Source organism: Mirounga angustirostris, unplaced genomic scaffold (genome assembly GCF_029215605.1).
Source record: "Mirounga angustirostris isolate CCGP_5_RB_7025 unplaced genomic scaffold, mMirAng1.0.hap1 SCAF_5, whole genome shotgun sequence".
In the NCBI taxonomy this organism is placed as follows: domain Eukaryota; kingdom Metazoa; phylum Chordata; class Mammalia; order Carnivora; family Phocidae; genus Mirounga; species Mirounga angustirostris.
In genome coordinates, this window is record NW_026991713.1 from 116,716,626 (window position 1) to 116,730,328 (window position 13,703).

The 13,703-nt window shown below is 47.5% G+C and overlaps 1 protein-coding gene across 15 annotated transcripts in view; it reads right to left on the minus strand.

The window, feature by feature from the left end:
* KIAA1217 (KIAA1217 ortholog) overlaps nucleotides 1-13,703 on the minus strand; it is a 288,616-nt gene that overhangs the window by 10,120 nt on the left and 264,793 nt on the right. For 12 of the 15 annotated variants that reach the window (XM_054507339.2, XM_045874279.3, XM_045874282.3 and 9 more), the window contains 6 exons: nucleotides 12,580-12,710; nucleotides 11,881-12,028; nucleotides 8,981-9,428; nucleotides 6,379-6,562; nucleotides 2,615-2,778; nucleotides 1,732-1,893 (listed from right to left, as the gene is read on the minus strand). In XM_054507339.2, the coding sequence (XP_054363314.1) occupies nucleotides 1,732-1,893; nucleotides 2,615-2,778; nucleotides 6,379-6,562; nucleotides 8,981-9,428; nucleotides 11,881-12,028; nucleotides 12,580-12,710 (1,237 nt within the window). The remainder of the gene's footprint in view (nucleotides 1-1,731; nucleotides 1,894-2,614; nucleotides 2,779-6,378; nucleotides 6,563-8,980; nucleotides 9,429-11,880; nucleotides 12,029-12,579; nucleotides 12,711-13,703) is intronic. The other 3 variants (XM_054507338.2, XM_045874288.3, XM_045874280.3) reach the window with 2 other exon arrangements.

Here is a 13,703-nt window from a genome sequence, read left to right on the forward strand (position 1 = left end):
TCTGGGGCAGCAGGTTGGGTCCCTGCCCCCCGCAGGAGAGCTGCCTGGCTTTGGCTAAGTTAGGCTTAGAGCACTTTATTCACCAGTATTACCTAACCACCAATACTACAACAAGGAGCCAAATACTCCAGCCTCTGAAAACTTTCAGTCAAAGAAAGCATCCGCGGTATGTAGGCCTCAGTGGAGGGAAATGTTCTCAAGCCAAGAGCTCTAAGAAGCTGGAACAAATAGATGACTTCTGATTGGGGGCTAGTGTAGGATTATTCACGAGCCTAAAGTCTCTGCTCCTTGGATTAGTAGTGACTGCTCACCTTGCGGGGATTTAAAATCATCTGGTGCTTTGTCATCCATTTGAACCAAACTGGGCCATGATCAATTCTTACCACGCTTTGGGGCAGATGCTACAATGAATGGTCCCAGAACCTGCCTCCACATCTTTGGGCAAGGCCTGATCCCCCAACAACCAGCAGGCTTGTCATTGCCAGTGTCCTCAGCCAGGGGGTCCTCACTGGATCACTGAGTGACGGACACCTCCACGCTCTCAACTGTTGCATGTGTCCCTAACCTTAGCAATCTATGGTTCTTACGAATGACACTCTCTAACCATTCGGAACACCTGTCTGCAAGCTGATTGGTGGGAAGGATGTCCCAGGCCAGTTTGGGAGTTTTAGTGAGGCTCGGAAGGACTCACCCATATTCATAAATCAACCTAGCAGCCCTGTGAATCCAAACAGCCCAATTTTGGCAGTTACCACCAAGGAAGGCAAAACAGAACTGCCGTGGTAGAAATGACACGGTTTGCAAGTCTCTCTACTCCACGTGAAGAATGCAGATCTGTGGGGCCTTCACAAAACCATGAGTACACTGGTGAACAGGCAACATGTTTTGGAACCCCATGTGGTTGTGGCCTGACCATCTGGCCATCCAAAGGGGGGGGAAAATCCTACAATAAGTATGGGTCAAAGTGAAATATTCTACGAACAGACTTTAGTCTGGGAATTGCGCATATGTCTCTGGTTTGAAAAGTTCTTAGAACGTACAGCCAAGGTAGATTCACAGCCATGATTTGAATGTGGGATAAGCTTTGAGTCTAGTTTCTGTACCCCATCCTTAATCCTATGGATGGACTCTGTCAATTAGTTAAAAAATAAAAATCCAAAACTAATACATAAAGTATCATTTCTCAAACAGGCCAAAGAAAATGGGAATCATTCAACTTGTCAGAATATTTGAAAAGATGACACTGACACCGAATGCGAGCCTGGTATGGAGAGCAGAAGGCCTAAGGGCAGCCATTCGAGTATTAAAACCAAAGGATGGGACCCCACCTGAAGTGGGCCTTAGTCAGTCCTTATGAAGACAAGACAATGGCTGGTATTTCTGATCCCTGTCTTAATTGCTTGTGAAATGAAGCCGAGTATTAAGACTAAAAGCAAGGAAAGCAAATCCTCTCAGCCAGAGCTAGGAAAACTTGCAATTGATCTTCTGTATAAACTTCCCGAGCTGTTTTGTGAAATGATCATTCCTTACACATGTCATGAGGTACCCCGAGAGCCTAGTTCAGTGCCATCTTGGAAAAGTGGAAGCCAAGGCCAGAAGATGCAGCTTTGGGGGCCTAAGTCCAAAGGCTCCTGGCCAACCCTCTCTAGCTAATGAATCTGTGACAGACACAGCCAGAGAGTCCTAGATATGAAGGCAAGGAGCCATAGTCAAGTCACCTCATCCACGTACCTGGAGTTCTGCCATTATTTTGTCTCCTTCCTCTTCTTCCTCCTCATCCTTTGAGGAGGAGGTAATGACTGATGGTGGGAATGGGGTCCAGGCAGAAGCAGGCTCCTCTGGACATTTTGTGGCTCTAGCCTGGGGGCTTGGTACAGCATCTTCACTGCTCGCCTGTGGAAGATTCAAATCACAGATACTGGCTTAACACCTGCAGGTGCTGGTGAAAAGAGGGCCAGATCATGAGAACACACGTTCCCTTACTGTCTGGTGCGTTGGCTTCCTAACTCTTCAAATCGAGTTCAAAGACGATAATATCCCCTTGCATTTAGTTTGGGTTTTTCGTTCGTACAAGTTGTCATTTTGGTGAATAGATGGAAGATTTTTAATAAAACTGTAACTACTCAACATTCGGTGCCTTTAAGAAAGGCCCGCCCATGTGACATCTCCTCAGAAATTGTATTTCACATTTAGCACAAAAGACAGAACTTGCCAAGTGAAGTGGAAGCGGAAGCTCATCGAGCATCTTTCTGTGCAGACTCTCACACCTATGTTAGCTAATCTCACTTAGCTTTGTAAGATGGTCTTTCTTTGGCTTCCTCTTCACCCCTCATTTTCAATCTTATGCCGCCTTGCTGGGGAAGTAGCTTGTGATTTGCATTTTACATTGTTGCAGCTAGAAGTCAAGTAAGGATAAAGCTCGTAGTGCTGAGTCTAGTCCAATAACACCAGCTGACATTTTCCCATCTGTGGGGCCTTCCTGTGATGTAGCTTAGTCAATTCTCTCCTTCTCTGCCTTACTACTTGTTGTGTTCTAAAGGAGAATAGAGAGAGCCTTGTCTAAGGGTATCATTTGAATCCAGAGACCAGTTTACCAGTGCTTAACCCATCAGACCTTAGCGGTGGTGTTCTCCTTCCTGCTGGTGTAGACCACGTCGCCGGACCTCGTGGTGGTGAGCCCTGATCCTGGCAGGTAGCTCCGCCGAGGGGGCGGGGGAGGAGGAGGTGGGGACTTACCCCCCAGCTTGTCCAAGTCTTGTTCTGGATTTGGAGAGTCTTCTGGAAAACAGGGTATCATTGAAAAATAATATCTTTGCAAGATAACGTCCAGAACAGTGTATTTCTAGAAACTCGATGTAATCTGACTTAAACATTTCTCTAGTCTCTCCCTAGTGTGATGATTAAAGGTATGGACCCTGAAGCCTGACTGACTTGAAATCTCAGAAAGATCCTGCACAAGTTAACTAACTTCTCTCTGCCTCGGTTTTCTCATCTGTTAAATGGGTATTACTATGATCTTCTCCACTGGGGTGCTGTGAGGATGAAATAACTTAATATACGCGAAGCATTTGGAACCATGCTTACTGGCTTATTGTAAATGCAATGCAAGTACAAGCTATCCTTATTCAACAAAAAATCTGGGTATTACTTGGAGAGATGAAATATTGGAGCCTAAAGACAAATCCAGGGGTACCTGGGTGGCTCATTCAGTTAAGCAGCCGACTCTTGGTTTTGGCTCAGGTCGTGATCTCAGGGTTGTGGGATTGAGCCCCACATCGGGCTCTGCACTCAGCGTGAAGTTTATTTGTCCCTTTCCCTCTGCTCCTCCTGCTCCCTATCTCCAAAATAAATAAATAAAATCTTAAAAAAAAGACCAATCCAGAGCCCCCTGCATAGCCTCTAAAGCCTCCGTCCCTCAAGTCTGAAACACAGTGTGAGCAGGAGGGGTTGGAGCAGGGGATGCTAGAAGAATCTGGCCACAGAAGGGCCAGAAGGCAAGTGGGAGGCAGATGGAACAGAAAACGAAGTCAGGGAGAAAGTGGATTTTTGGTCATAGTTGTGTGATTGGAAACGGTTCTTTGCTAACGAAAGGAGGCAGTAAACACAGAGCTGCAGAAGTATAAATTAGGATAGACACCAAAGATTAGAAAATGCAGATATCTGCTTAGCGTTCTTCAGAAAACTGCCCCCAAAAGGCACTTAATAAAATTTAAACAGTGGGCCCCATTCCTGCCTTTATCAATATTCCTCACCTCTGCCCTTCACCAGCACTCAATCCAAGAGCTCCCTAAAGCGGGAGAGCCAGGAATTCACGGTCCGGAGCTTCCAAGTGGGCTTTGCCCCAGCTCTCTCTAACAAGGTGCCCTCCCTGGAATGTGTTTGTCTCTTCTGAGCAACCTAATCAGAGCTGTTTGAGGAGTTTCTACTTAAAATTATAATAAGGATGTGGGTAAATCATCGGGGTGAAATGCCCACGATTACGTGTAGTGGCCGGTTTTAGTCTCATGCCTGAGGGTGCCGGTTACAAGGCCCAAGCAGCACTGGGCCACCTGGCTGGTGCCTAAGCCAGCAGCCCAGCCTGGGGATGGCCTCGTCAGCTTTGTGGGTCCCTCCAGGGACTGGCACAGCCTGATGGGCCCTGCAGGTGGGCCCAGGTCTCCTCTCCTGTGTAATGACAAAGACTGCCTCTTTGTTTTTGTTGTTGTTGTTGTTGGTTTTGGTTTTGTTTTGTTTTTTAAAGATTTTACTTATTTATTTGCGAGAGAGAGAAATATCGAGAGAGAGAGAGCACGAGCAGGGGGGAGAGGGAGAAGCAGGCTCACTGCTGAACAGGGAGCCCGATGCAGACTTGATCCTGGGATCATGACCTGAGCTGAAGGCCAACGCTTAACCTAACACTGAGCCACCCAGGGGCCCCCAAAAGACTGCCTCTTTGACCAGCTTTGGTGAGGCTCCTCTGAGCCCTTTTCTCCATTAGGCTTTGCCCTTGGTCGGCTCAGCCCAGTTTTAGCAAAGAATTCTACTAAGTCAATATAGCAAGAATCCCCCGTTCTTGACATCTGACTGGGTTCTTCATTCCCCACCCTGGACATCCAAGCCTTTAGCAAGAACCTCCCTATCCTTGATATGCTGCATTCAGAGTCGAGTTCAATTTCTCACCCACTGCAATGGTCTTGAATCAAGTCTTCCTTGCTCTTTTTAACACATAGCTCTGAGAATAATTTTTCTTTAACACAGAATGAGGCTATAGTCCCTAAAACTTTCTACTGATGTTTAGGAGCTCTTGGTCCATCCCCTTTATCGAAGTAGTCAGTGCACACAAGAGGAAATACAAAAAAGTTTTTTTTTAAACCTTCAGTGTAGAATTTTACCTCATTAGTAAACACAAATAAAAAAAATAACATCCATGCCAAATAAGTAAAAATGAGAGAAACCAACATTTGCAGTTAACGGCTTGTACCCTTATGCATTTCTGGTAGCCTGTACATTAGTGGACTCTTTCTGACAAGAAATCAGGCCACGTGTTAAAAAAACAAAAAACAAGGGCATCTGGCTGGCTCCGTCAGTGGAGCGTGCGACTCTTGATCTCAGGGTCATGAGTTCAAGCCCCACGCTGGGTGTAGGGTTTACTTAAAAATAAAAACAAAAAGAACAACAAGAACATTTTAACTGAGTGAAAAATACTTTGGAGACTAATTTTTTAAAAATACTTCATGCAATTTTTTTTTAATCTGAAGGAATAAGAAGCCCAAACGCGGTAAATTAACAAAATGTAGTGTTATTATTTTTGCTGTATAATCATGGAGAAGGAACAGTTCTAATTTATAACGATTTTTATAATTTACTTGTGATTCTAAAACATCCAGGGACTATCTGACAAAATTAATAATGGGAAGAGCCAGATTAGGCCAGATAGAAATGGAAGGGGGTAGATCCTTACCCATGAGAAATTCCTCACGGGAACTCTGGGAGAAAAGCTGTCTTGGGGAGAGCAGAGCCGCCCCTCCCAGGCCCCCTCCTTCCCGGGCACATGCTGCTTCACCCTCCAGGTCCCTAAACAGGCCTCACACAGCCAGCAGGTGGGGAAAGGAGGTAGAAAAACTTAGCGTGGACTGATGGGGAGAGTTTCCGTGACTGGGATTTTAGAGCAGCTTTGGGGAAGGAAAACCTGAGACAGGGTTTCAGTGGTTGTAAACTGTATCTACTTTCATGTTCCTGGACATGCAAGTCAGGATGGCGATTCCTTTTCAAATTAATTTTAGTTCCTGGACGAGGCGTCAGTGAATGTGGCTCCGAGACACTGGGCTGCAAGTAAAATCGTGTCTTTGTACACAGCTCTGAAATCAGAGTAAGGCGTGGTGCTTGTTGGTTGGAGATTTAGTAGGCTGGGTTTTCTAACAGTTATTTTATGTTATTAGTGACACATCGATGCTTAACTTCCATAGTTTAGTTGGTTCAATATACAATCTAATAATTTTGATTTAAAAAATGCCATTTTGCCTTATGATCTAATATCCCCTTGGGAGCTCATAAAGCCTGGTTTTTTCTTCCTGCAGCACATGAAAAGCTCTTACTTTAAATGCAGCCCTCATAGTCTCCCAGCTGGTGCTGTGAAGTGTCATAAATTCATAGGAAATGTAGAAGCTAGGGGGATCTAAATTCTACCTTACTGGGCACTACTCTCGTGCCCTAACGCAGAACACAGTTTCCCTACTATGGTTTTGGTGAAAAAGTAAGAGTGAGAATCTAGTGATACCTGAGGATTTGTGCTTCCAGTTTCACAATTTTATAAAATTCTTGAGAAGTGAGGGATTGGTCCTGTCGGCCAGCATGTGCTTAAGTGGGCAGCCAGCCTGCTCAGTTGGGTGAGCACCTCACCTGAAAGTTCGAGCTTGTCTCCTGGGGCATCACCCTTTGTTTGCGGGCCCAAGGCTGGTGGCATCTCCAGGTTTGGAATTGACTTCATGATATTGGCCTGAGCTTCTTCTAGTAGCTTCTCAAACTCTTTCCCGTTATAGTGGTCCAGATTTTGCCTTTTCTCTTCCCATTTCCTTTCTGCTTTCTGAAAGAAAATTGCAAGTGAAGAAAGTTTAGCATCCAGAGGGAAAGCTAATTAGGGATTTCATGTTGGTGTAGGGGGAGGTGTGACACAGGTAAAATGTTGATAAAATAAGGCTCTGGTGTGCGTGCTGAGGGACATTTTTGTACCTCAGACAAACCTGCCTCTGTGCTCGCTGCCACGTAAGCCCAAGTGATTGATATTCATTCACAGAGAAGCAAGCTCAGAAACCCAAATTCATTCATTAACTGATTATTGAGCATTTATTGCTACTTTCCCAATAGTAGTAAAAAGGACACAGGGATATGCTTTCAAAAGTATGCATCCCATAACCAAGTTTCTGTTCGTGAAACTGAGTTTTCATCATAGAGGAGATGTGCAAACGGACAAGAACAAAACCAAAACATTCATTGGGAACAAAGACTCCTACACCTCCAGTCCACGTTTGCCTAAGAATTGCTATATGGCCTCTGGGTCAAACGTTCTTACATGTAAAATGGGGGTTATTTAGATTACCTCTAAGCTCCACCAAGTTCTACAGTAGGGAGAAATACATGAAATGCATTTTTGAATACCTGTACATTTTTGAAAAGAACATTTTCCTGTGATTCTAGGGTAGCACAGGAATCATTCCAGATGGGCCGCGGGGAAATCTGCAGCAGGATTACTAGGACCCCACAATGTAAGAATGGGAAAAGACAGAGGAGATCGCTTTCTTAGCACACTTTACACAGGAGATGCGAGGGCCCAGGGAGACGAGGATTTGTCCAAAGAGTCACGCTGTGTAAACCCGAGTCTCCACCATCACCATCCTTACCAACCCCTCCTCTGCTTTCTTTGTCCTTCCTAGCATTTATTATTGTCTGGCATACACTGGTTCTCGATCTCTCCCTACAAGCAGGTACGTTTCTTGAAAGCACGGGCTTTGTCCCTTCAGTTCACTGCCTGCCCCAGAGCCTGTAGGGACCTGGTTGTGAAGGAAGCTCCCCCTCATTCGTCAGCAATGGAGTGGGCAGAAAGGCCCAGGCCTCCTTTCTGCAGACTGGGGCATTTTTAGAGATGACTCGCAAGTCGAAACTTAAAATACACACACATCAATGATAACTGTGCCCAGTGGGTTCTCAATAGATATTTGTTAAATAAACGGGTCCATCATTTCCATATGGACACATATGAAGGGGCAGATCCACTCATTCTCAGGGGGAAACAGGTTTCCAGGCTGCGCCCCTGCCCTGTGGGGCAGGAGAGGATCGAATCGTCATCAGGCAATCACATTTCACCCCTCCTGTGAGATGCATTTTGTGAGTGGCTGGCTTGGATTAGGGCATAGCTATGACTTGGGAGCAGGCAGAAGCTACCTAGCGTTCAGAGGCCCGGTTGCCAGGACCGCGGCCATGGCCATTTGAAGAGGTTATTTTTCTCTTGAGACCTGCATTATCCACTGCCGACCTGTGAGAGAGGCAGGAGGGTCAGGGCCAGGGTCTGGGGTAAGGAGTGGAGGACACAAGGGGGCAGGAGGAAGGGGGAAGCAAGCTGTGCTCCTCGGGCATGGACACCAGCTCTTAGATAAAAAGAATCTTTAAAAACATGGCCTGTTTTCTGTTCTGTGACGTTAAGGCCTAGTTTTCTCTTTCCATTTTGACAGTCTCTGCCTTTCATCCCGAGACTAGGCTAACTACTTTCTATCCCGCACCCTTAATCCTAGACCCACCTCCTAATCAAGTCTGTACATTGTTTCAGAGTGATTTTCTCAAGATGCTATTTTTTATCACCGGTCCAAGCAGCAACATTTTTCTGGATGCCCACACCATGACCCTGAGGCATCTCGGACTGCCCTGCAGCTTGTCTTGCCAGGTTCCTCTGCCCCGTCTTGTTCCCATTACACAGGTTTCCTCGTGTCTCCCTTTGCTCCAGCTGTCCTCTGCCCCAGCCCGCCCTCACCACCCTGCTCGGCTCACCCAGAGTCTACTGATTTTCCGAGACCACTGGCAAACCCTCCGCGGGCCTGCATGCGCTGGCTGGGGAGCACTGACTCACACTTCTCCCCAACTGCACGTTCCCTGACATCCTGCTGTAACTCAAAATCAGTGATCATGGGAGAATACACCACAGAAATGGGCAAATTCTACAAATCAGGGCGTTTTCCCCCCCAGAGAGCCGATGGTTAAACACTTCCCAGCATAGCGGGGCCTCACCTTCCTACCCTTCTTGAAATCCGATGACCTTTCTCTTAATCTGGCCACTGAAACCCATTTATAGGGCTATCTTTGAGATACATGTTTATATATATTTGACAAAAATCTATCTTTGATACATATACACGTATATGTATTATCTTTACAATCAGACGATAAATCTTCAAGGGAAAGGACCAGGTGTTATTCCTTTATGGGGCTACGAGAAAGGGAAATAGGACCCTACCTCAATAGACACTGCCCTATTCTTGGCACTCACGCTGTGGATTTCCTCGATGAACAAGCTCTGCATGGTGGAACCGTTCATGGGCGTCTGTGGGGACTGTGGAGCCTGAGCTGACGGCAGAGCGGAGGTCCCTTCCTGAGTGGTGGCTGGAGGGCTGGCCGGGTGGGGACCGGTCCCTGCAGGCAAGTGGTGAGCCGGGTTCAGCAGGGCGGCCGAGAGCTGGGAGGGCTGGATGAGCACAGGAGAGCTCTGTGCGTGGTGAATGGTCAAGGGCACCACTTCCGACTTCACGTCGCCGGGGACTCCTGCCACGGGGAGGGGCTGGCCTGAGGCGTGGGGTGCCTCCTCCTGGTTCTTCAGGACTTCGGCGGCCGTGGCCTTCTCCATCGCCACATACTGAGCGGCCTGGGACGCATCTGTACCTTTCAAGAGCCCGTCGGTGACGTGTCTGGGAGAAACCAGGCACAGCAACATTAACTCTTAAAGTGGGTAGCTTGCATTTTATTTTTATGGCATAAACTCGAACGCTGTGTTATCCCAAACCCAGGCAAGCTATTCTTGCAAAATTAAGATGTTCAAAAACCCAGAGTTGCAGCTCAGGGTTGGGGGTTTCCATAGCAACTTCCTAATGCCCTCCAGCTGCCTCCCAGCTGGCTCTGATAGCTGCGTTCTCAGTCCTTCCCTCGCGAGATGGTCTGTCTCTTGCTTTCCACTAGCGTGGTCTTGCCCAGCCGGATGCTGTCCTGTCACCATTTGTGTGGTGGGGCACAGTGAACATGGGGCTCTAACAATAACTCCTGTACCCAATCCTGGCTGAACAGCCCCTCAGAGAGGCTCACTTCCAACCCCCAAAACTTCCTGAGCCCTCCACGTTCTCCTCCTTGCACTGCCGAAGCCCCGGGGAGGGCAGTTCATACAACTGAGCCTTGAAAAGCGTGGGGCTTAGGGGTCCTGACCCCCTACACAGTTGAAAATCCACGTGGAACTTTCGTTGCCCCCAAAAATCTTTTTTTTTTTTTAAAGATTTTATTTATTTATTTATTTGAGAGAGAGAGAATGAGAGACAGAGAGCATGAGAGGGAGGAGGGTCAGAGGGAGAAGCAGACTCCCTGCCGAGCAGGGAGCCCGATGTGGGACTCAATCCCGGGACTTCAGGATCATGACCTGAGCCGAAGGCAGTCGCTCAACCAACTGAGCCACCCAGGCACCCCCCAAAAATCTTAACTGCGAATAGCCTACTGTTGACGAGAAGCCTTACCTACATCATAAACAGTTGATTCACATATATTTTGTATGTTATCACTGTATTCTTACAATAAAGAGAGAAAAGAAAATATTAAGAAAATCACAAGGAAAAGAAAACACATTTAGAGTACTGCCCTGTATTTATCGAAAAAAATTCCTACACAAGCAGACCCGTGCAGTTCAAACCCGAGTTGTTCAAGGGGCAACTGTGTTCTAATTCCTTGTGCCTGCTCATCATGTCGCTCAGCCTTGTGTGATCAGGCTTCCCCACCAGGACTCAACCTCGCCTTTCTGCAAGGTCAACAGTGACTTCAAATCTAGCAGCTGGGTTGGTCCTCATCCTCCTCTGCTTTTTGGGGTCATTTGATGCTATTTGTCGATTTCCACCCATGGTGCAGTGGAAAGAACATGGCTTTGGGGTCAGCCAGACCTGTGCCTGAATGTCATCAGTCCTGCCATGTTCTGGCTATGATGTTGGGAACCTTACCTTTCTGAGCCTCAGACAGTTTGCTATAGAGTGTAATAATGATTAGAACGAGGGCAGGAGGATGAGAATGCTTCCTAATGCCTTCCTCGGGGGTTACTGTTAGGATCAATGTAGTTATATGTCAGACAATGTCAAACTTGACCGATAATCTTTAATCGGTGCCTCGTTTTCTTATTAAATGTTCTCTCTCGATGGGGTGACTGGGTGATAGACACTGGGGAGGGTATGTGCTCTGGTAAGCGCTGTGAATTGTGCAAGACTGTTGAATCTCAGATCTGTACCTCTGAAACAAATAATGCAATATATGTTAAGGGAAAAAAAAGAAGAAGAAGAAGGTAGCTGGAGGGGAAGAATGAAGCGGGGGAAATCGTAGGGGTAGACGAACCATGAGAGACGATGGACTCTGAAAAACAGGGTTCTAAAGGGGAGGGGGGTGGGAGGATGGGTTAGCCTGGTGGTGGGTATTGAGGAGGGCACATTCTGCATGGAGCACTGGGTGTTATGCACAAACAATGAATCATGGAACACTTCATCTAAAACTAATGATGTAATGTATGGGGATTAACATAAGAATAAAAAAAAAGTAAAAAAAAATGTTCTCTCTCTCTTCTTTGTTTTGAAAAGAAGACATTGCATTTAGTGACTCTCCTCTGCTACTCACTTCTGTTTCTTTTACCGACGCTGGATCAGTGAAACTTCCCCAAGGATCTGTTCCCCCCTTTCTGTCTCATGCCCTCTCCTTCACTGCCACCAGTCATCTTCATGAAGATTTAGAACTTCCAGTTCTAAATCTCTCCTCCCACCTGCCACACCCCCCCCGCCCCCGAGTTAGGCAGCACCCCGTCCCTGATGCCATCTCTTGAACTACGGTGCGCATTTCTCCTTCTAACTGAAGGCACCTGTGCTCCTGAAGTGAAGATGGCTAGTAAAATACTGTGATCCATTCTTCAACTTTAAAGTGTTCCTGAAAAGAACCACCTTCTAATGATTTTTTTTTAAAGAAACGTTTACTAAGTTTACTAATCTTAAGCTCTAGGCTGTGCCCATCGCAGCCAGCCTGTGTTGAAGAATCAGGACCTCCAGTCATAGTGCAAAAGAATATTTGGGGTGGAAGGAGTCGCTGTCTCTCCTCAGGACGTTTCCCCACCCCCAGGGGAGGCCCGGTTACCTCCGCAACATGGTCAAGGTGTCGGTCATGCTCCGCACCCTCTGCAGGAGACTGTCCAGCCTGTGGGGCTCCTCCTTCAGGAACCGCACGGCCTCCACTTCTATGCGCAAGATGGCTCGCATCTTGTTTTGTAAGGTTGGAAATTCTCCTGCAGGCCAAGAACAGATGGTGAGTTGTAGGAGAAGAAGCAGAACGAGGAGCCCCCACCCCGCATGCACACTGGATAGGCTTGGAGGCGTGGGGTTCACTGGCCACCGTGCTCCACACACATCTTCAGGAGGCAGACACCTGTCAGACAGAGCTGGGTTCCAGGTGACCTCGGGCAAGGGCAGGGGTCCTCTGCACCTCATTTCCTGTCTGCATATTTGGGATAAAGGCAACTATCCCTTAGGGTCATTTGTAATGAATTTGGCACCTGGCACATTGAAAGAGCCCAGTGGAAAAAAACTGTCATTAGTATCGTTTAATCCTAAGTCTCCCAGCACCCACTAAAATAGAAGGTCCAAGAAGACAGGGATATTTGCCTATTTCGTTCAGTGATGCATCCCAAGTGCCTAGAACAGTGCTCGGCACACATAGGCGCTTGATGACTACTTGCATGCACACATGCATAAATGAATGAATCCTTCACTACTGGACAGATTTTTAAACACCCCAGGAGACAGGCTTCGGACTTCTCCCTTCAAGAAGGAGGCTCACCTTTCAGGGTAGCTACAGCTTCTCCCACTTGCCGCAGGAGGAAGGCCCCGTCTTCCACGTCTTTTAGAGTGACTGCTCGGCTGGCTGATGTAGAGTCCTTCTTCAAGTCTTCAACAAAGTCTTCCAGCTCACTGTGAGGGGGAGGGCAGAAGCAGACCAGCAGATGGGAGTGAACACCGAGGTCCCCAGAAAGGACAGCTGCAGTAGCAAAGGGCTCGTCCCAGCCTCCCCTGGCCTTCTGCTAAGATGGCAGCTCATGAGGGTAGCTTGGTTTGGCTTAAATATTCTGCTGGGGTGTAAGGCAGGTGCAAGGAAGTTTCCCCAGGCCCTGTTCATGGGGACGGCCAGGTTGGCCAGAGGGAAGATGGTGGCTAGTTGACAAAGGGCCCGTTCTTTCTTTTCGGTGGGGATGCTGCTGCCAACTGAGGGAGGGGTATATGCACTTTGTAACGTGACAGAGGGGATGGAGTGTGCGCGCTGGAGCGGGGAAAAAGGAAGGGTCCTGGTCCGGTTATATCGGCCTTCTCAACTTGGAACTTGATATTTTGGGCTGGATAATTCTTTCTTGTAGGGGCCTGTCCTGTACATTGTAGGGTGTTCAGCAGCACCCCTGCCCTCTACCCACCAGACGCTAATAGCACCTGCCCCGAGCCTGTGACAAACAAGGATGTCTCCAGACATTGGGACATGTCCGTCGGGGGGGGGGAGGGGAGGAAAGCAAACTTGCCCCTGGTCAAGAACCTCTGGCTTACACCGAAGATCTCATCAGTAAGGACTGACTTTCTGCTCTAAGCTACAGAGGTTAGATGATCACAGATCTGATTTCTGGTGTGTATGTGTGTGTAAGAGAGAGGGTGTGAGAGAAACGTGCACGCATATGCGCGTACACACACACACACACACACACACACACCCTAAGGTACTGCGAGAGCTCCAACAGAACTGAATGAAGGTCTTCCAAACCAACCAACCAACCAACCAACCAACCAAACCGACAATATCCTGTCTCCTGGGCACATTAATAACTGCATCCTAAACACGTTTGTATCACTTCAATTTGCCTGTAAATCTGACAACAGAAAACATCTCTTAAAGGTGGAGGAGGGCGCCTGGGTGGCTCAGAT